Source organism: Boleophthalmus pectinirostris, unplaced genomic scaffold (genome assembly GCF_026225935.1).
Source record: "Boleophthalmus pectinirostris isolate CB_2022bp ecotype Guang Dong unplaced genomic scaffold, ASM2622593v1 HiC_scaffold_6, whole genome shotgun sequence".
NCBI lineage: Eukaryota > Metazoa > Chordata > Actinopteri > Gobiiformes > Gobiidae > Boleophthalmus > Boleophthalmus pectinirostris.
In genome coordinates, this window is record NW_026571447.1 from 17,017,287 (window position 1) to 17,041,083 (window position 23,797).

General features: G+C 38.0%; 1 protein-coding gene across 1 annotated transcript; it reads right to left on the bottom strand.

Annotated features, from left to right (window-relative positions):
• Positions 1–4,376: 4,376 nt before the first annotated feature.
• Positions 4,377–20,521, bottom strand: gask1a (golgi associated kinase 1A). Its single transcript, XM_055163861.1, has 5 exons — positions 19,694–20,521; positions 18,649–19,068; positions 11,676–11,798; positions 7,775–7,878; positions 4,377–4,581 (listed from the first exon to the last, which is right to left on the bottom strand). The coding sequence occupies exons 1-5, from the start codon at positions 20,519–20,521 to the stop codon at positions 4,377–4,379; spliced, it is 1,680 nt and encodes a 559-aa protein (XP_055019836.1).
• Between the last annotated feature and the right edge of the window lie 3,276 nt (positions 20,522–23,797).

Here is a 23,797-nt window from a genome sequence, read left to right on the forward strand (position 1 = left end):
TTTTTCTAGTCTCTAGATATTTTTGAGGAATTTGGGTGAATAAATACAAAATAGATAATGTGGAACAATGTACACAATAATATAAGAGACATGTGGTGAAAAAAATAGTAAACAATCAAACAATCACAAAAAAGTATAGAAGAATATCTAATTGATCAGATATTTTCCAGTATTTTAATTTAGCCAGCATACATTATACTTTGAATCTGAATTATTACCCCCACCTTGGCTTGTATCTACACAGAAGAATGCTTTCCCCATGTGTTATGTGTAGATACAGTATCTTCACATTGTGCGATATTCCCAGTTCAAGAATTCATACGATAACATATTTGCATTGACTAAACTCCTCTTAAATTTGTTTTCTTGGATAACAGGAAGTAGTTTGAAGTTCCTATAATGAATTACATGATTAAAATGACTCTATTTCAAACATTACCCATGACAGTTTAGCACAGTTTGTAGCAAGTGCATACTGAAACATAGTGCAGCATAAGCATGCCTGTATAAATTTGCTTTCCCTCCAGCACTAAGAAGCTATGCGTAATGTATATATATATGGATGCATTAAGTACATTATAATCCAGATGGGGTTTAATGAGCTGAACCCAAGCATGGTAACGGTGCGTGCTGCTAAAATTACTGCAGCACAGTAGGGAGCTGCCTCTAACTCACACACATTATAGTTTACATTAAACTGTGTGTGTCCGGGCCTATATCGTACGTAGAAAACTTCAAAGGAAATAATGAATGGGTTTAAATGGAAGGGCTCATTACAGTGGCACAGTAAGTCAAGAGAACAGAGACTTGAAGGAAAGAGCTATAGATACTGCTCATTGACCTGGTAAATCGTGATAATAAAGTAAATATACATGAAGCTACAGTAATAATATAGAATATACAATTATTTTCAAAGTAAAAAAAACAAAAAAACATACCTGCTTGTCGGTGCCCAGTTACATAAGACTGTGGAATCTAAGCAGTACTTGGATAGCCAGGCTGGTGCCACCTAGTGCCTCGGCTCAATTTAATTTCTCTCCAGCGACTTGGTCAGGAATCAGAATACACTAGAAAGTTTGCAAAAACCCCGGAAATTGTAGACCGCACACCAGCCCACCAGCCAATCAGTGAAGAACTGTGAAGCCATGACATCAAACTCAAGCGCCTGTCTGGGTCCCTTTTGTGGTACAGCACAACAGTAAACAAAGCGGTCGAAATGGATGTAGATGAAGCCATACATTCTGTATTGGCAACGATTCCCAAGACTGAGGATTTTCACTCTCTGCTTTGTTTGCTGTTGTGCAGGCAATTACTTGGACACCACTGAGTGTTCCGGCGTATTACATATGTCTCGACCAAATACCAGGTTCAATAAAAAAGTACCTGCCTACCCTCGAGCGAACGAATCTTAATGCTGTGAGGTCAGACAGTTTCCTCAAAGTGGATGGGAGACTGCTGGAAAAAACACACTGCCACAGTGGGGCAGCAGTGGCTCTAGTGGAAACTAATGTTGTGTCATTAGGCAAGACACTTCAACCACCTTGCCAGTATGAATGTGGTGTGAGCATCAATGCTTTGGATGTCTTGCATGTTGCTACATGCAGTATTAGTAGTAGTTAGAGTTGGGACCTGGGCAATGCATTTACTGTTGCTATTGGGCCAAGAGCCTTACTGAGGTCTGTGGTGAGTTCTTCCATTGCATTTTAAATATTACATATACATATTTTATTTTGCAGGGGGTGTTCTACGTGTATCCATATTGGTGGAATGTTGAGTAGTTACCATAGTGACAAAAGTTTTAAGATGTTCTGAAAACTCAACATCAGTTGCAAAGTATCCATAATTGTAACTTTATTATTTTTGTTCAACAGTGAATAAACTGTAATAAACACCTTTGAAGATTGTAAAACAGATTGCTAACCAAGAAATATCTTTGTTCCTTCCAGAAAGAAATTCCCTCCAGCAACCACCTCCCTCGGCTGTCAAAAGTGTATTTCATGTAACAGGGATCAAGTAGGGATAAAGACAGGATCACACATTCAAACCATTTCTCATTACGAGCCATTTATTTTGTGATGAAAGAGGCTGCTATTCAAAATGTCATTAATCCGTGCTCTGCAGATATGACTTGAATTTTAATATCACTGGCTTGAAACAGTATCTTTTCAAAGCATTACGACAGTGAAGCTTATACATTCACTATACACACTATCTATTTGTCAGTTGTGTGGAAAGACAACCAAAGTCAAAGAAAATTATAAATATACAGTCTTTGGCTAGTTTAATAAGAAAAAAAGAAAAAATAACTTCTAGGATCCAGTCCAGAAGTGCCTCCCTGACAGCCATGTTTAATCCGTTCGATTATGAGGCTAAAGGCTTATCTCTCGGAAACAGACGTTCAAATCAATCACTTGATCAGCCCCGAGCTGTGTGTAAAGTGTGAAGTATAATGAGACACACTGTAGCTCTTGTGGCTGCATTGGTTGGACAATCTCATCTCTTTTGAAAAAATGATTTGCTTTTGAATTTAGAGTTGTACAGATGGCCAAATGAAGGTTACATGCTGGTAGTCTTATTAGAGCCAACATGAAGCACAGGGCAGATTATATTAGCTTCTATGTTGGGCAGTATGCATTCAAGACATACAGAGCTTTTGGTGCACATTGCAAACGTGATGGCGGTAGTTAAAGGAGCTGTACTGGATTTTTGCTGCAAAAACTTTAAAAAAGCCAGAATAGAGTTTTTCCAATCATGGTAATGCTAATGACAACTAGCATGCTAACAGTGCACCAGTCTTACTTGGTTAATAATTTGATGCAGACGGTAGATGGTGGTCTCAATTTGACGCTAAGAGCTTCTTTAACAATATATCTCTGCTTGGAAAGACTTTATTACTAAAAAAAAAAAAAAGAAGACTACAGTACTTTTGATTCTGACTAAATGAGAACCTACAGATACCAAATTCATATGATGGGTTAACTATCTTGCCCAAGAATACAATTGTAGTAAACTATGCTGTAGTATGCTAGCCAGGCTGGCTCCACCTAGTGCCTCCCCTCAATTTCATTTCTCTCCAGCGACTAGGTCAGGAATAGGAATACGAGATTGAGGATTTAAAGCCGAAACAAAGAGAATGTTTGGTGAATTTTATCAAGGGGAAACACGTTATTGCCCTTCTTCCTATGGGATTTAGGAAAAGCTTAATATACCAGTTAGTCCTCCTACCGTCAAAGGGAACAAATTCTAATGCTGCAAGGTCAGATGGTTTCCACGAAGTGAAACTGGCTGATGAATCAAGCTAGTAGTATTCACTATCTACATGAAACTGCAATTGAACCGGCAACTTTGTCAAAGTTTCAGTTAGTTATTGGTTGGTTAGTTACGAGAGTGATGAAAATCAAAAATAAGTCAACCACTCAACCACCTGATCTCAACTATATAACGTTCACTGAAACATAAGCACATTAATATAAGGACATTAAAATGTAAACCAAGACATAACTAGATGTTTCAATCATTCATGGCCTGACTAAGCCCTGCCTATAAACTTATTTGATGTAGTCAATAGTGGCGAACTTACAGACATTTAGTTTGGCCTGGTCTAATGGTTTAAATATGAAATAAGCATATGTTAGCTCTGCTCTGATCCAGCTCTGTGAGGCACAGGCCCTCAGCTCTTTAACGGCCTGGCAAACCACCATCAGGCTTAGTGAATATTTTTCCACATTATCTTCTACTCTCTGCTCCAAGCTCCCACCAAAATGAATCTGCTTAGTTTGATAAAATGTGAAAATGTATCATGGCAACAGCAAATACTTGAATATTTTAAGACAAATAAATTAAATATAGATTATTTTGGACACTGAGAAAAACTGAATATGTGTTTTCAAAAGGTCACATGCATCTTTGGCTACTGGGGATAGTAGCAAAGTATGCAGTAGAATGAATTATTTGGTATTTCCTTTTATTTAGGATGCATTAAGTTATATGGTCTTATTTGTATACGTATTTTTAGGATAGGCTAACAATTAAACAGAATAACCAGCAGTTAATGTTAGCCACAAATTGCTTTTGATTATGTCAGCATGCCATGCCATTGTAAAAACTCAAGCCACCAGGGGTCAGTGAAAAGTGTAAGTGCCTTGTGACTACAGAGCTCTACTCAGACTACTCAGATTCTCTTTAGTTTATGTACAAGTCTATTTTTGTTTTTGTCCCGTTGTAAGACTGGTCAAATATTTTAACTGTACATCATTGTTCAAGTGCTAGTTATCCTTTTGTCTGCAAAACATTCAAAACTTGTTTCTTGTCTCATCTCATGCCGAAGTGTCTGCTATTGTCCGTATGCTCCACTTATTGATCCGTCCGTTCTCTGCTCACAGGTCTGTCCACAGGGGCAGGTGCTTGTCCCTAATGTATTGTAATAGTATCTGCCCTCTCTGCTCCACAGCCTGGATCAGAGCTCTCAGACCTCCGGCTCCTCCGTGGCTATCCCAGAATTCCTTGTCGGTGTAAAGGGAGCGCAGAAGAAGAGACTCCAGACAGCCCGACTGCAGCACGGATACAGCCCGCTCCGGAAATCTGAGAAAGAGGAGCTAAATTAGTATGAATTGTATGCAGACATTTTTATCCAAACAATATTGAATGATGGCACAAGAAGCTTTATTTATTTATTTATTTATTCATTCATTTATTATTATTTTTTAATCTAGATGCCCTCCTTGCCACAGTCTTTTGCAATGGATGGAATTTAAGTTAGCTATCTTCATTGAGCTAAGCAGGCAACATCAATAGGCCAAGTTACAGGTCAGGTCTGTGAAGAGATGATAGTAAGTAAGAATACATCTTTTCAATGTATTTTCTTTACTGTAATTTAATAAATCTCACACAGATGTAGTTTTAATGTCAAACTGTGAAACATTCTAGGAATAACAGTAGCAGCTGGCAGACCCTCCACAAGAAATGTTATACAGTGAACCTTTAAAGTTAAAACCTACACATTTATTTATCACATACACATACACATATACATACACATACACACAAACACATGTATTTCTTTTTTTTTAACATTACCTTAACATACAATCATAAACGATAAATTCTGTGCCTTCTTTATCATTATTATTAGTTTGTACAACCATAAACAAAAACTTCAAAAAAAATCTTTACAAAATGAAGATAAGATAAGTAAAGTATTTCTATTTGAGGGGTTAATATATGGAACAATCTAAGTGATGATTTTTAAAAAGTCTAACACTGGAGAAGCCTTAAAAAAAAAGAGTATAAAGCATTATGTTTTGAAAGATACAGAGCTCTGGAATGAACAAATTATGCATTAAATTGTGTTTGTTTTAATTTATATTTTATATACAGTAAGTTGTAAGTGAAATTGTAAATGCAGACGTGCTTTTCATACGCTGCTTTATTTCTTGGAATTCTGTCATTGTTTAATAGAGTTTGGCATTATAAGTACCTTTTACTTCAGCCTAAACCCTTTTGGTCATGATATGATCCATGGAGTTGTAGTCTATGTTTTGTTGTTTTTTTTTTTTTTAGTGCTGCAAAATGACCAAATAAAACTACTAAAACAACTTAGCAGATTCTTAAAGCAGGTTTCTTTGCATGGCATTTTTCAATAGGTTCTTATACAAGAGTTAAAATATGCAGCTTTATGTTGATAATACATGGGCAGATATTTCTTCCTCTCCCTGTTTTTATCAACAAGAGAGTCATTAAGAGCAGTGCCTGTTCCAGATGTGTCGTGAAGATTTGGGGCTGATTTAAAAGTATCCCACAGAGACAAAGGGACCACCTACATTCTCTGAACACTGAATCACTGGGACGCCCAGCAATCTGTTATGAATAAAGATCAAACAAACTCCAACCTAAAATTTAATCACAATATTTACATTATATTGCAAAAATGTGTGGAGGATTTTTCTTGGGAGCTTTACTCTACTGTGTTTGTAAACCTGACAAGCCAATTGCAGCAAGAACTCTGAAAATCTAGATTTAAAAGTGAGGTCAGGTCTGTGGAGAGATGACCCCACTCACAATATTATGATACAATGTTATTCAATCTAAGTGCAAGGCCATGCATATTGTGATACATTGTAGATAAAGTGATATCATCGCCATGGAGACAACAAGGACCTCACACTAGCAAAGTTACACAGTGTTCGTTTAATAATGGTACATTTAGCACAGCGCTGTAACAAAACATGTGACTCAAACTTGCAATTGGGTACTTAGACAGAACATAAGAGGATTATAAAAATACTCTGACAGCTACGTATTTTTAGTTCATAAATCATCATTATATCACTGCTTATTTTTTCTAGCATATGAAGAAACAAAAGCAACTCTTGTCCAAATCATATGCAAGAGAAAACACTATCTTGACCACATTCAATACAGTAGCTATAGCAGTATCAAAACAAACAGTACAATGAGACTCAATGTAAACCTATACACAGATGCTATTCATAGTCCTACCTTTCATTTACATATACAGACAGACTTCACTGAAACAACATTTCTAAATTAAAATAAGTCGTTCCTCTTTGAAATGATTGAAAATAATCACTTTTCTTCCTCTCAGTATTACCTAAAATAACAGCACAGCTACTCAGACAGTTAAGAGCATGTTATAAAGCAGTTGGCAAATGCTAAGTGACATACAAATGGGAGTTTCTATTAGGCCCAGATACATGCGGGATACTCAATACTGGCTTAATTGAATGAGCACTAATCTAATCAGAAAGGCAACAGTAATAAGCTTGGTGTGGACGTTTGGTGGAGTTTGCAGCTTCTCACCAGGGAAATATGTCTATCATGGAACATCTCCTCCTGCTGTGCGCTCAAATGAGTTCTGATCTCAATGGAGCTCAACAGTGACCGCCCACCATGGGGTTATGAAAGTCCATTTCACATTAATTTTTCTCTTAGACTTTCCAGAAAAAAAAAGAAAAAAAGAAAACATAAAAAAACATAAAAGAATATTTAAAGTTTAAAAGCTTGCAGGGGGCTAATTGGCAAAGACACTTAAAGACCTTTACTTTTATTTAAAGAGGAGGTATTACACTTACACATTTTCAGATCACCAAGTCACTCCCCTTCAGAGTGCTGTCAGAACACAATCAATGTGCATAAAGCTAGTGAAACTACCGCACATTGTATCAGATTTGTGAAGTTGTAGTGTATTATTTTATATCCTGCCTTTATATTTGTGAAAAATGGCCATGCAGGAGCGTGGGCTGGAGCAATCTAAAGAGCTTCCTTGTTATATAATGTAGGTTGAGCCTTGTACAAGAAGCGTGGGCTCACCCTGCCAGCGATAAGGAGGGTTCGGATAGGGCCTGAGAGAAATTGCTAGATTACTCAAATGTGCATGGATGACATATAAAACCACTTCAGGCATGTTTCTGTTGAGGGAACAACATGATAACATGGTAGAAATCTCAAAAAAGATTTCCCCCTAAAAGCTGTTAAATGTGTTTTGAACTGTGTTATGGACATTAGTTAACGCGTAGCTGGTGAGACGCCGAACTTTTAAACTCTAATATTTTTTAAAGAGGCTATGGGGGAAAATTAATGGTCCATTTACTTCTGGAACCTTAGCAGGCTTCAAAGTGGGCGGGACTGTTGAGCTCCATGTATTTGCTTACTAAGAGCTTGGTGGAAAATATGAGGCTGAAATGATGGTGCACACAGTAATGAGAAGTAGATGCATCCAGGTCCAAAAAGTATAAATACTCAGTTAAACACTTACTGGTCAATGCCCTGGAGCAGTCTGAAGTTGAGGTTGTCCACAGGCTGTAGTGGCCGACCAGCATTGTCTATAAAAACCAGTCTGGATGGCTCAGCTTTCCTCACCTGCAGACACACAGAAAATCACAAACCTGAAAAATGTTTGCAATTGATTCCCTTCAGTATATATGAATATTTTATAACTAATATAAAGCTACTCAAGTGTATAGACTTTTAAGTGGCAGCCTTGAAAGCTTTTTTGGTTAAAACTGCAGTCTAGTCTAATAATCACCTTCCATCAGTTTACTATATTTATTATATAAGAAGGTAGAATTATTGCCAAGATTTAAACCTAACAAAATATTTCTTTCTCTCTCTCATATAAATTCAAAGGTGAAATATGTACACTTTGTAGTTTTCCAGGCTTTACTTAAAGGAGAACTCAATAGCAAAGATTAAAGGTTACGCAAAATTGACTCTTGAGAGCTTTAAGCCATGTAAGCAGTGTTGTTACTTTATCAAAAATTTATCTGGAGTTGTGTTTTGTTTCATTCACACATGTTTGAGTAATCCTTTATTAGTCTGTCTACATCTCCCAAGCTCAGAATAACCTGTTACACCCTCTGATGCAGGGGTGCTCACACTTTTTCAGCATGCGAGCTACTTACAAAATGACCAAGTCAAAATGATCTACCTAATACAAAGCTAAGCAAACTGCACTGAAACACTTTGTGCCCCTTTTTTGGACCCTCACCCACAGTTTGAGAACCCCTTCTTTAAGAGAACTTCCTCTGGCACTTTACACAAAACTATGAAAAAAGTGAAGGAAGTAGGTAATATTTTTAAACCTGTTTTTTAAAGTTCAAAACTGGAGTTGCATTCTCTTCTGGTTTTGCAGTGATATTTACCAGCCTCTGCACATTTACCAAACCAAACACACATCGTGACAAACACAGATGCATTTGTGCACTTTTGTTAGACAAACTTCAGCCAAATGTCACAGTAGGTCTGTTCTGTAGATCCGCTCTATGCTGTAGACCTGCTTTGTGCCAACACTGTAACACAAATTTAGATTCGTTTTTGCTTCACGTTTCGTCTTGCTCTTCTAATCAGCGCACTGTGGAAGGGGCTTATGTTCGCTGTACGCAGGAAGGAGCGAGAGCGTGAAAAGGCGAGGGGCGGCGTGCTGACGTGAGGCAGATGGACAGGTAGGATGTTTAGGAAGTTGAACCTGCCCTGTGATGCACGCTGGTACACGAGGGCACACGCTGTTGCAGACGAGCCGTGCATAGGGAGCGTGTGTATTTGTGATGTGCCGTAGAGTCTCCACGGGTTTCAAATGAGCGCACAGGCTGCATTGAGACGCCCCACACGCTCCTGCACCCCGGTACAAGTTTATTGCCAACAGCAGCAGCCGTAATGAAATATGATCGCACTTGATGAGTGTCAGACCTTGAGCGAGAGACAAGACCCGGGTCCAAACGGGATCGAGTCCGAGATGAGTACTAAGACACGACGATCTACCCACACGACCTTGGCGATCGACTGGTAGATCGGGATCGACATATTGCGCACCCCTGCTCTGATGTTACTGATGATGCCTTTTACCTTTCATTCAGTAGAAATTACCCAGTGATTCTAGAAAAGGTGTCTGGAGATTAAACACACAGTGGAGCACTTCCTGTATTACCACATGAGGTAACATATATAAGAAAAGTACATAGGTAAAGTACATACGGTGGAACAAGGTGTTTTCTGTTTGTGAGAAAAAATACACAAAACATAACTCCTGGTATCTTTTTGGCAAGGAAACATTATAATATAGGCCAGAAAACAATGTAATATAGACCCTTTAAATGTCAGATCTGTGGAGAGGTGAATCCGCTAAAAGTATCAATGTTTTTCAAACTAGCCTAAAAAACAAACCCACAATCTATGTTCTGAACAACTGCTGCACAGATGGGTTAGCAGTTGTACACTGCAACATAAAAGTTGCTGGTTCAATCCCCAAAATGATTTCAAAGCAGTCCTTCATGTGTAACTGTGATCCTCTTTGTTGAATTACATGATGGAAGACTGTAGATATAAGCATCATACAGTTATGACAGGCTTCTATCCCACACACACCACACTGCACCAAACAATCTCATTATCAGATATGAGCCTGGAGCCTCTAAACCTGCTGTTTGGGTTATTTTTACACAAACAACTCCACCGCATCTATTTTTACAGCGGGCACCGACCCACCACACAAAACCTATGTAAGATAATCATCCGCAGCATCATGAAGAATCCAATCAGTCAGAGCAGTGGCCTCCAGATACACACAGCAGAGGGAGATGGATCTAGCATAACATCTCCAGCTCCTGCTATGGAAGGCTCCTATATGAGGCCGCATTAGTTTATATCATAAATAATGTTGTGCTGTATTACATTATGCTATTTCAATTTTGTGGCAAGGCAGTAAGATGAAACACATTTGATATCCACACAGAGGCGTAGTACAAATAAATAATGTCTGTGCTTTTTAGAAGTATAGCCTATATATACAACTGGTCACTGGAAGCTACACTGCATGGGTGAGTTTCTTAGTTAAGCATGTTTTTTATGCGTTTATCTGTCCTATTATCACACAAAATTGATTCTTGTGAGCTTAAGCTATGTTATAATGTTATTAGTTCATCAAAAACATGCCCAGAGTTGTGTTTCATTTCATTCACACATTCACACAATCATTTAATATTAGTTTGTAGTCTACATCTTCAAAGCTCAAAATATTCTGTTCCCCCTTGTAATGTCATTGTAGTTGTAGTTTTTGCCATGGTTCATGTTTTGTAGTCGCTGTTTTTGCTTATTTTGGTGTAGCTTTTTCCTTTAGTGTTGTGTACCTTTGGTGTTTTATTTTGACATTTTGATATTTGTCCTGTCTGCTTCTAGTTTTGAGCTGTACTTCCAGTCTGTTGATTGTTTGCCCTGCCCTAATGTGTTACACCTGTATCTGTGTGCTTATTTACCCTGTGTTCTCCTCTGCCCTTTGTTGGTCCATTGTCATTGTCAGTGTCTTGTCTAGTCATGGCAGTTTAGTTTCGTTTTTTTGGATTTCTGGGACTTCAGCTGCAGTCCTGCATTTTGGGTCCACCCTCTGTAAAATCGTGACAGTTATAGGTAGTTAACAGCAACCTTTCACCTTTAGTTCAGTAAAGATAGGGCCTTCCAGGTCTGAAATCATCATATTGATTCTAAAGTGGGAGTATATGGAATTTAAAAACACAGTGGAGCAATTCTTGTATTAAAACATTACATCACAAGGCAGGACAAAACAACACAGCGTAAATATGCAAGATTTGTGTGTTAAACATGAGTGAATGAAACAAAACACAACTCCGGGTGTGTTTGTAATGAGGAAACAACCTAACATAGAAATAGCTAAATATTGGTCTTTTCAGTAAATACACAAATTGTGAGGGCTTGTTGATATTTTGGTACTGGTGATGTTCATTCATAAAAAAATGCCTATAACAAGTTATATTAAATCTTGAAAAACATATTTAGCTATAACTTCAATTTAATTTATGGGTGTTGCGGGGGATTTTAAAATGCTGATATTGGCAAATATAGGTGACTGGCCATGAGCAGGATAAATATTGGATATCAGTTTTGAAGAGAAAAAATCGTATAGAAGCACATTAACAAATGATAATAAGCAGGCGTGTGGAAAATGTGTTTACTTTTGGATTGGACAAAATAGGGTACTGCTCTACTACTTCTGCAAAAATAAATAGGTCATTTGACAGGCCAAAAATATCAACTTAACTGCACTAAATAGTTACTATAAATGGCATCTGTATACACTATAGTATAATGTGTTAGGCCTGTTTGGTGTTGTGTAAATAATATATCCATTATAAATGAGCTGTCAGTACCAGGATGTGAACCAGCTGCAGATCTCTGGTGTTCCCACATCTGGAGTGAAGCCTGTTCTCCACACACAGGTCTGAGGGATCAGGCTTAAAACCACAGCAGTATCTGTCCAAGCGGTCATTCACCTGAAAACATACAAAATATAATAAGGTTAAACAAGTCTGATTTTATTTTTTGAAAGACCAAAAGGGATTTGTTGATGTAACAAACACACTGTAAATTGAGCAAAAGATTTCATGTGCTTTCATTTCCCTGAGGCGTAAGAAGCCTCATCTAACCTGAGTATATTGTAACACTTTATGCAGAGCCTTCTCTTAATTTTAGTATTATTAATATAGTGTGCCCCCAGGAAGAATAGTTATTGCTGTGGAAATACCCCCCCCCCCCGAAATATTCATCTACAACAACTTCATAAAATAAACAAGTTCGCTGACATCCGACTTAGAAAACCGTGGTGGCTAATGGGACTGAAGTTACCATAACCTCACAACAACAGGGACATGAAGTTGTTAGTTCCTCCGATGGATAGCTGCAGATCACGCTAGCGAGCCACAGATTTCTTTTAATTTGTACCAAAATTAGTATACGATGTTGCCAATTTCTATGCATCTCACAGATTAAGATAAATATAAATAGATAAATAAAATTGGAGAGGGAAGTTAGTACAGAAAAAATGGCATATGCCGGTGGCAATGAAAACTGGGGTCAACCGGCAATATGGCATCTTAAAAATAAGCTATTAAATATTGGTGCCCAAATCACTCCAAATACAACTTTGAGCGCGTAAATGAGAAGGGGGAAGAACAGCTATAACATGGTTAAAACCTCTGAAAAGTTCATTTTGCATAATAGGCCTGCTTTAATGAAAGTAAGATTTCCATTATACTGTGCATGTACATTTTATTTTGACACGGTTGCTACGTTCTTCTTGACACCTCAGTGCGACTTGCATCACTGCAGCCCCTCAGCTCCTCTCTGTGTGTGTTCTCACCCTGATGCCAGTTTACACTCACTAACCCTCACCCTATAACACCCTGCCATCCTCAGACTGACCCAGCTCTGTCCCTGCGCCCTGTAGTACTCCGCAGGGCCAATATTGACTTATACCCAACACTGTGAGATGTGTGGGGCTGCTGTGGTCAGAGCCAGCGGAGGTGTGAGGAGCAGTTTGTGGGAGGCAGATAAAATGAAACTGTATTGACCACTGGTCTCGTATTCAGCTCAATATGAGACAATGCAATCCACAGATACAGGGGATCCACAACATATCAACGCATTACACTCCATTATTGTTTCTAACTTAACTTGAGCTAATTAACTCCTCAGTGCTTCTCGTGCATTTTTAAAAAGCAGTAATACGTGAAATACCTGTATTCAAATCTAAATAGTTTGGAATACATAATACCACAGGTCTGAGAAAACCAGAATAACCCTGAGTTTACCTTAATAAAGACTGATTTATTAAAGTCAAATACCTAACAATGCCCTGTCTTTATGTGGTCCAGTAAGAGCAGAGTGGAGGTGGAACAAAGACTAACCCTGTGTGCTGCTGTGGCTGCATTATTCATATGAGAGGCATTTTCAGAGGGAACATGCAACATGCATTAGGAATATAAAGGGCTGCATGATGGTAATGTGTCAGGACTGGGGGACAGAGCACAAGGTACACCTCTTAGTTTGGTGGGTTGTCATGAGCAGCCATGACAATACAAACAACTTTTTTCTATACCTGGACTGAGTCACCTCTCCAGAGATCTGACCTGTAACTTGGTCCAGTGTAGTTACCTACATGTTTGATAACTACATCATGGAGACTACGTGGAGATAGTCTAGATAAATGCCAAACTGTGGAACATTCCAGGAGGAGCAATAACATCTCCACAGAGAAAAGCAGGTGAGTAACTGGGTCCATCATTGATTATACCATCCAGAACAAAACATACACTATAGCCTTTTGTTATTGCCAGACAAGATCCTGTACTAGAGCAAAGCCAGACAGTGAAAAGCAATATAGAAGGACAAGTGAGTAATGCTGCATTCAAGTTGTACTAATCCACTTATAAAAGTATTAATGGACAATTTATATAACATTCTGTATTCAAAGAGATTTGAACTCAATGTTAAAATAAACAAGCAACTTTACTCTTTTCTACAGTTCCATAATGTGCTGCTGTGTTCACACTTTATGTTAAAAATATGTGCACATTCATCTCACCATTATCCAAGTTATACCTTATAGTTTTGAATGTTTCTCTGCTTTCTGAATAGGATTACATAAAAAATGCATGCTACTAAAACTACTATGAAGACTTGCTCTTCCAATTTTTTTTGTACAGAAATAGACCAGACATAAACCTTTCTCAGATAGTTTTAGAATGGCCTTGATCCAAAAATATATCAGAAATAACATTCACATTGTAGGTACTATTACAGTAACTGCTATTATTTATTGCCAAACAATTATAAATTCTACCATCTTAAAAGATTATTTTTACTATCATGGGCGGTAACAAAGTTGCTATCGAGCTTTTTCCTTCCAATCAGATTCAACTTTCAAATTTCAGCATTGTATTACAGTATTCCCCAGCTGGCTCACGCCTTCACTGTACCACACTGTACACTGTCTCCTATTGTCACCAGACCCCCCTATCCCCCCATGGGACCTCCAGTGTGTCCTTCACGCACTGAGCCTGTGGAGGTGTGAGGGGAGCAGGTAGAACAAGTGTCTACAGCCCCACTCATCGCCTCTCCCCTGGATCGATACCAGGCTATTAGTGCTTGGCCCGCTTACAGGCATTGACTTCTGCACTCATGGGTTATTCATATCAGCCCTACACACACACACACACTCACTCAAAACCCGGAGCGAGGCATTATGGGTACACAGTGGCTATTTCACGGTGCAAAGAACAAAGCAGGACAGGATTACTACAGTGCAGGTTGTAAAACCGGTGACATGGATGTGAGAAGGGAGGTAGACATATTTGACACTGGCTGTGAAATGAAAGCCAAAGTATAACAACAACAAAAGAGAAGATAGAGGAAAACTAAGATAAGGTAAAGAGGTTTCTGATCACCCATGCAGGACGCCATGCAAACGTCAATACCAGATCGATAACCAAAGAATATGATAGGGACAAAAGCGGTTACACAAGATTTAGTGTCAGTAAAATGGAGTAAATTCATTCTACAATTCATGCTCAAATATGTAAACTATAAAGCTTGGTTGTATTGACTAAACTATAAACACACACACATCTTGGAGTTGTGAGTTCTATTCATACATACTGTACATACATACAAACATACATTAATAAATAAATAACTCTACTATATAATTGGCTCTGTGCCTGCTGCCAGTATCCCGGATGTCTCTCCTCACTCTTCACCTTTTTAGAGATATTGATTCCTCAAAATTGTGTATCATGGTGCATCAACTCTATAGTTTGCATGTGTAATGGTAAAGCAACTTTTAAAATGCATCCAACAAAAAGATAGCAATACACTCATTCAGCAGAAACTACAATGTTAGAGATGTGTTATAGTCTTTCTTCAGTCGTTTTACAAAGACAGAAAATATAGTCATTAAAAATAAATAAATAAATAAAAATTCCCATGACTTGGCTTTACTTGACCCATTTTACACTGTTATTTCACACCAGGCACACAAGCTAACAGAGCTGCCACTCATATGGTCAAAATTAGCACGATAATTCATACGTGAAAACTCCACTTCTTAAACCCTCCATTGTACTGTCAGATCATTATGTCCCTGTGCAGAAGCCAGACTAGTGTGTGTGTGTGTGTGTGTGTGAGCGTTCGTGTGCGTGTGTGTGCGTGTGTGCGTGTGTGTGTGTGGGGGCTACAAAGCGTTCACACACTGTAACACTGCTGCCCATTCACTCAGTGATTTTTGGCCTATGTCGCCTCAGTAAATGGCTTTTTAATGCATCTTTTAATTAGCTTTTCTCTCCACATTTCACGGGCGGTTACTGCTTCCTGACCCCGGCCAATATGAGTCTACACTTGTGAAAACTTATCATTGAAGGCTGTGGTACCGTGGTCAAACTTTAATGCCTTGAGTGAAAATGTGTTGTGATTAATCTAAAATGTCACAAAGTGCAATGTGTAACTTTCTGGTTAAGGCATCTGGGGCTGACTTGTCTCTATGGAGACGCTAAAAATGAACTAAATAAATACATGCATTCTTACTGTTCGCTGATCTGACCTTCAATTTGACCTGATGGCATCAACTTCTAGTTTCCATGGAGATAGATATGTTTATTGCCATACTGTGTAACATTCTAGTGAAAGCATCTTTCACAGTGCACATTTAACTGGACGTACCATTTAACAAAATCACTGAGGCTCACGCTATTTGGTAGAAATGAAGAAAAAGAAAACACATAGATCATATGGATCTAATTACAATATCACAACCCCCATCCACACGACTTTTAATATGCACCAAGATTAATGATGGGCTGCAGGTGCTGGGGTTTAGTAGAGATTCAGGAGGCCTTTTAGCTTTCAACCAACTGGATTTCATTATTGAAATTGGCAACCCAAATGAGAGACACATGTGAGACTCATTCTTGATAATTACAAAATACCAAAACACCACATTAGAACATAAACAACTTGAACATCATATCCAATGTTTTATTGTAAAACCAACAGTAACACAGTTATGGGCTATATTTGCAAATGTAATATTTAGAGACACAGATAGAGAACAACCTTTGTATAATCATTACAAAGCCTACCTTTACTGTCAATCAATTATAATACATTTAATAGTCATGGCTACGAAAAAGAAAATGTGTACCCTCTTTGTGAAATATAGCTATTTTTGAGTTTTGTCAATAAAATGCTATGGATTTGTCAGATGGTGCACTTACTGCATAGAGGCCAGAGCCATCATCTTGTCAATAAAGTAATTAAGGAGGCAGGCGCTGGTATTGACCCCTGTATGAAGTTTGACTATAGTGCACTCAAAGGTGATGGAGGGTTTAAAGAGAAATGGAAAATGAAAATGTTTTACAGTGACTACAGGGCATTGAAGTCCTTGCAGTGTACACATTATTTAAGCATGTATCAAGAATCCAGTCTCCATTTGACCTTCCTGAGTAATTAAAAGGATAAATAAAACAGATTTGATCTTATGATCTTCAGCACACCTGCAGTGATAATACACAAATATGTTAAAATTACACTGTGTAACATTTGTGGTGTGGTAGAGGTTGAGTGTTCAACCCACACTATGGCATTCAACTTTTTCTACTCATTTTAAGAAGTAAAAAGTATTTCACACACATTGTGAGGTCTTATAAGTCTTCAAATGCAGTGATTTGTGCTGAATTTTGTTCAGTAGAAACAATGGAATCAATTGTTTTTTAAATATTTTTGTCTGCTCAAATTATGAACGTGCTAAAAATAAACCAGTACTTCTCAAACTGCTCAGCTTTTATTTTTCAATCCTGTTCAAAAATGTGGAGTAAAAAGTACAGATATCTGCTCATAAATGTAGTGAAGTAAAAGTATAAAGTATACACTTTAAAATCTACTTAAGTACAGATACCTACAATTTATACTTTGGTACAGTACTTTAACTCTTTTATTTTGTTACCATCACTGCCATAACATACCCATCACTGCTTATATTTAAAGGTGCATTGTGTAACATTTCTTGTAGTGGGTCCATCAAATGCTTTTCTCCATAGAAATGTTATTGCTTTGTCTGGAATATTTCACAGTATGGCATTAAACCTTTCTGTCTACATGGAGACCAGAGCAAACCAAGTTACAAGTCATATCTATGGAGAGGCGACCCAGCTCACAGTCAGAATACCTGTTTTTCTAGATGTTTTTGAGCTATAAGATCACCTGGAATTTTATAAATGTAAGGTAGAGCTGTTTAATATCATACTGTGGAACATTCCAGACATAACAATAACATCTCCATGGAGACAAGCAAGTGACAGACCCTCCATCAGAAAAAAGTTGCACAATGCACCTTTAACTAATAAATTTAGAATCAATAATTTGTAAAGCCTATCTTCGTAGCTCTACTGATTTTTGTGTTTTGTGCTTTTGCGTGTGAGAGCCATCGTGAATCACTCATTGGGTCGATCTGACTTTCTTCCATTCACTGAACAAAATCAAAGCAGTGGGTTATATAACCACTGGCTCCATGTGTTTCGAAGGCCAGAACATTGGTCTGCTCTGCACCTGTTTAAAGTCAAGAGCATATCAATAACTTAGGTACAGAGAGATACAGATTTAAAGAGCAGATTTTTCTTTTTAACAAATTAATTGCAGTTTCACATTTTTCCATTCTGTGTAAATTACTGTAATAGACTTTTATAGCACCTCTTTGGTTGTGTTAGATTTCACTCGAGTGAGGTTGGAAAACATTTATTTCCGTGTCTTTAATTAGCAGCGTGTTCTCTGATTATAGGAGCACACGGAACATATGCTCTTGAAGTCTGTCCAATGTTTTAGTACGAAAAGTTTTGTTTTGGCTTTGAGATAACATGAATCATCATGTTCTACTTTTCATTACGGTTACAAACTGTCCATAAACCCATGACAATAATTCAGTGCCCCAAAAGGTTTGGATTTTGAAACAACTGCATAAAAAAATTTACTACATATGATATATTATTATGCTTTTTTTTTTTTTTTTTTTAATAGGGTTGCAGGTACCATGTCTGAACTATCTCTACATGCTATCTATATACTTTGGGCCATGGGTTACCTGTACTCTGAGTGTGGGCAATAAACTAAACTACAAATAATAAGAAGTCGAGAAATGAGAAATGAAGTACTGAATCAGGTAATACTTTATACTAGCCACACATTAATTAGCCCCAGTAAAGCATGAACAAAGATTTCATTAATAATGAAAAAAAAAAAAATCATTTATTAAGAATGATTCAGGCTTATAATTAAATATGATTGGTGGTGTCTTACCTGCAGTAAAAAGTCAAACAGTGCCAGCCTGCTCCACTCTGAGTGATTCACCCCAACACACGGCACTTCATGTAGGTCCATCTTTATTCCACATCGAGCCTTTAACATCTTCTGATACTGATTGTAACTCAACGGGACAGAGTTTTGGTCATTGTTACTGTCCTCTAAGTGTTGTATGTCTGGGTCCCACCACACTGCTGGTCTGGGCCCCCCTCTGATGTATCTATAGGGCAGAATCTCACTGTGGAATGACCTCAGGACAGCAGGGAGGCTTCGGTTTAGTCCCAAAACCCGGTCCAAGTGGAAGGCAAAGACTTCAAACCAGTCTTCTGTGCGTTTGACCAGAGAACACTGCCCCCTGTGACAGCGATCGGTATGGATCAGGGTGGGGGACAACTCAGGCATCCCATTACCCTTTGTCTGCAGTAGAATGAGAGATTAAATGTTAACACAATATTATATGTACTACATAATGTTTATGGAAGTTTGTAAGTGCAAATTAAATTAACTTATTTTTTAAATGGTTTATACAATTAAATCTGTTTATTTATCATAATTGTGAGAATTATGTTAAGTGTGACATTTTAACAACTGCATTACACGCTCATTACTTTAAGCTAAAGTAATCAGACAAATTATGTTTTGTTTCTTTAGTTCCAAATCTCATATCACAATTAAATACCTTTGTCTAAATGCATACACATCAGCTACAATAGTGTCTGCCAGGCAACTAGCTCAAATCAATTTGAAGACACTGAAAATGAAAACTGTATGCACTGAAGCATTTTCTAGTGGAAGGTCTGCCACCTGTTTGCCTCCGGTGAGTTAAAATAGCTTTGCCTGGAAAGTTCCACAGTAAGACACATATCTATCTCCTTAAAGACAAGAGGTGATGAATTAACGGCAGGTCAGATCTGTGGAAAGACTATTCCGTTCATGTGAGAATGCAGATTTTTTTCCCCCTTCCAGAAGTTACACAGTCCACTTATAACCACAACACCATATTATGATAAATTCTAAAATACTTTCATGCTTCCTGTAGTACCTGTTTGTGGTCAGGCATCTCCAGAGCCACCTGCAGGACCTGTCCGTGTGCTGGGACCCTGGCCTTGGTCACTGGCTCTCCTCCAGCAAGCAGCTTCATCTTCTGGATGTCATCTTCACTCAACCAGGGTACGTCCTTCCTGTCTCTCACTCTTATACTGCTATCATCCCCACCAGGAATCTTCTCTGGTTTAAAACTTGGACATTTAAAACTATCTTGACCTATTTTTTCCGTAGTCTTTGAACGCACCACTAACACAGTATCTTTCAACACTGTATTGTGCCTTTTGAAATCTGATTTTCCATAGTCCTTTAGCGTTGCCTTATTTTTTGCTTGCGTTGCACTATCAGCCTTTTCAAGTATTGTTTTTATATCACCATCCCTCATAGAAAGGACATGACCTGCTCCAGATTTTCCCCCTTCCACTTGTATATATGACTCTTTACTTTGGTTGCCTGGCTTAATTCTAGGTTTCAGCTTTTTGCTGTTCCCAGTAAACTGTGATATTTGTGGATTGGCATCACTGGTTTGCTGCCTGGCACTGCCTCCTGTCTCCTTTTTATTCTTCTCCCTATTTTTGGACATGTGGTTTTTAAATATGCTTTTGTCATCTCCTGCATTTTTCGAGTTTTTCATCTTCCCATGATTGCTTTCCCAGATGTTGTTGTTTGGGAGGGCTTTGAAGCTGATTGGCTGGTGCAAAATAGAACCAGGAAGTTGCTCTGAAGTCCTAGCTCGAGACTTGAACTCGTGGGCGGAGCTTAAAGCACGTGAAGGCCATCGGTCTGCGTCAGGATGGGGGGCAGGTGGAGGTAGTGTTAAGGCCATGATGAAAATGGTGAGAAAAAGCAGGAAAAGTGGCGAGAGGAGGAGGACCCATTTGTAACCACTGAACAATTTGGACCACACCCGCCAGGCCTGCAAAAACAGACACAAAACCAAACAAAATAAGCCAACAAAGCCATAATTGCACAGTAAAAGTACGTTAAAATGAGCGCACCACCCGATTAACCAAAAGCTTTACCAGAACAGCAAAGATGAAGACATGAGTGAGGAGTGACTGGGTGATTATGTGAAAGTGGGGTAAGCAGCAAGCCTGTCTTTCATTTCATTCACACAAAATGACAAATACCATATGCTGTCTAGTTCTTTATAAAGCTTCTGTGGTTCATTCTGGAGTATTTTCTTTGCAGAATAGCGTGGCATGGTGCAAAATAAAAAATAAAAAAAAGAGAAAAGACCTCTGCCACCACTCCACAGTGTCAGTATTATTTCATTTAATTTCATTTCATGTACATTAAGTTAATTACATCACATATAATTTAATTCCTTTATTTAGACTTATATTCTAATTTGGGTGCACACATTTTAGTTAATATAAATGTGTTCTTTTTTTTCTTTTTTTTTGAGTGCCGGGTCACTTTAGGTCACTTTATTATCAAGTATTATTTTCTGTATTATAATTATTTGCCTTTTTGTTCCTTTGATTAAGTTAGTAGTTCAGTTAATTATTTAGTGTAATTCTCCCCTCTTGTGTTCAGTTTTAGTTGATCCTCATGTATTTAAACACTCCTGTTCTTTGTCTGGTTGGGTTGGTTTTGTTCTGTTCAGTTTGATTTGAGTTACCTCAGTTGGGCCTGGCTTTTTTTTTTTTTTCATGATTTACCTAATTTGAGCCTTTGTTAAATGATCTCTTTATTGACTTTATTAAATTGAAACTTATTTTATACATTGTCTTTGCCTTTCTGTTTGGTCCACTACAACCTGGTTGTCTCCATGGTGATCCTATTGCATTGCCCAAAATGTTCCACAGCATGACATTAAACATAATTTAATCAATTACAGAAATATACAGGAATGTTTAATACTAAAAGAATACCTTCACAAAACAAGCTAAATGTAAATGCCCATGCTTGCCTCTCCACAGATCTGACTTGTAACTTGGCCTGGTGGTGAACATTGTATACCTTAACTCTTGCTCAAGAGGCTTTATCATTTCACTGAAAGACTTTTTTTTTTTTCAACCAAATTAAACTTGAACTAAACTACATCTAAAGTAAAAGAATTCAGAACATTTCATTCATTACATCTATTAGTAAGTGTTTTGCTCAAGGTCACAACAACAGTATGTAATTCTGTTGACTGGGATGCTTTAACATAAACAACTCATTCATGCTTTTTCAATGCCTTTCACATCGCTCTAAATGTAAAAATCACAAACTCCCATAAGACTCATTTTGCTGCACATATCACTGTGAGTATAGACTCTGTCCGTTGCTCTTTCTAGTAGGTTACAGCAGAATTGGACGTATCCAGCTGAGACCAATACTTCAGTGACATCTCATAATTCAGAGCTGCCTTCTGCATCGCAATAGCAGCGAAAAGAAAAAAATATATTTTACCCCACACTGTCACTGCTGCCCCAGCCTGGCTGTATATACCCCGCTCATGAAGGCACAATGAAGTGATTTTGCTAAAGAAATTCAAACTGCTGGAGTTTTTATTTACAGTACCTGCCACGCTATTCATTCTCCTTTTTCACAGTATAGATGACATCCACATAATAACACTGGGGTTTCAAAGGGCTATTGTGTGGGAGTGCATAAGGTTTGAAAGGAAAGGTTCATAGCAAAATGCAGTAAGTGTGACAGATAAATATGTCCGGGGAAACAGTGGAGGGTTCAGCGACATAAAGCATAGGTGAGATGCAGTGGCAAAAGTTAACTTCTTTCTTTCTTAATTGAGAGTGGAATAATACACTGAAACAGACAATGAAGATTGATTCTGTTACATCAGTCATTATTAAGCAGTGTTGGGATGTAACTGGAGACATGTAGGCCTGTCACGATAAATACTATATTGACTTACCATTCAATGTGAACATATGAACAATTATAGTAGTCTAGCAGTAGTAGTAGAAGAAAATGTGTACATATTACACTGCCTGCATTTAAATGGGTTTATGTTTTAGTATTTATATAAAATGAAAGGTATACTGTATCTGACTGTGTACAAGAATATACGAAGTCCGCTTTGTTGACAATAGACACCATCTTATTCTGCTGTCAAACGTCTCAGTAGTTTCCTGTTTGGCTGTGCCACTTCAATTATATCCAATATGCCCAGTGGAGACACAGCAACTATATAAACAAAGATACATCTTTTGTGCATGAAGAAAAAAAAGAAAGAAGAACAATAAAAGACAGGTTTGAAAAACGATTTGAATAGGAGAATTTTCTAGCATCAACATAACTGCTCTCAAAATATAATCTTGTAGTTATTCCTTGTTTGCTAAAGTGCACCACAATGATTCCTTGCTTGTGTTATGCAAACAGCCCTTAAGTTCCCAGGCTTTCTATCCTCAGATCTGGACCTCTGCCTGGTACAAACAAGCTCTTAAAGCCTTCTCAGTGGCCTACTTTCTTGTCCTCACATATAGGTACAAGCTGAGGTGAAAAGATACCATTTTTCAGTACTGCTTTGACCTATATAACTCTCCTGTGCTCTGCTTTTTGAGTGAAGGCTGGCTGGAGGAATGTTTGTGGACCCCAGGGATGTTTCTCCCATCTCCGATCCGTTAGCTTCGTTTCCATCGCTCTCCTCCTGTGAAAGGATGCCATTATTGGTGCACACAGCACTGGTATGAGCCGCAGTCTGCAGCAGTGTTGAAGCCAAAGCTACTATGACAGATTACACTCATGTATGTGTACAACTCGAACAGCAGGGGGTCAAATACTGGGCCATGTGTAGTATACAGCAGTGTTTCCCATAGATTTGGAGCACAAATATTTTAGTTTAAATAATTTGACCTCCTTCAATTTGGGTTGTATAAATATGACTTACTGTCTGTATTTAATCTTTAAACAGTCATTTTTGACCAAAGTAGTCTGTTTTAAATGTAAATTGGCCACTAACATTTTGGCATCACAGGAATGCTAACAACAACTAGCACACTAATAGTGCACTAGCATTACTTCCAGTTTTGTCAAAGCTAAAATTGTTAGAGGCAAAACAAATTTAACTTTTCTGTATAAAAACATCTGGAACCTGCAGCTTCTTTAACAGATTGAGCATACTCCTGAACCATAGACTTATAAATGAGTA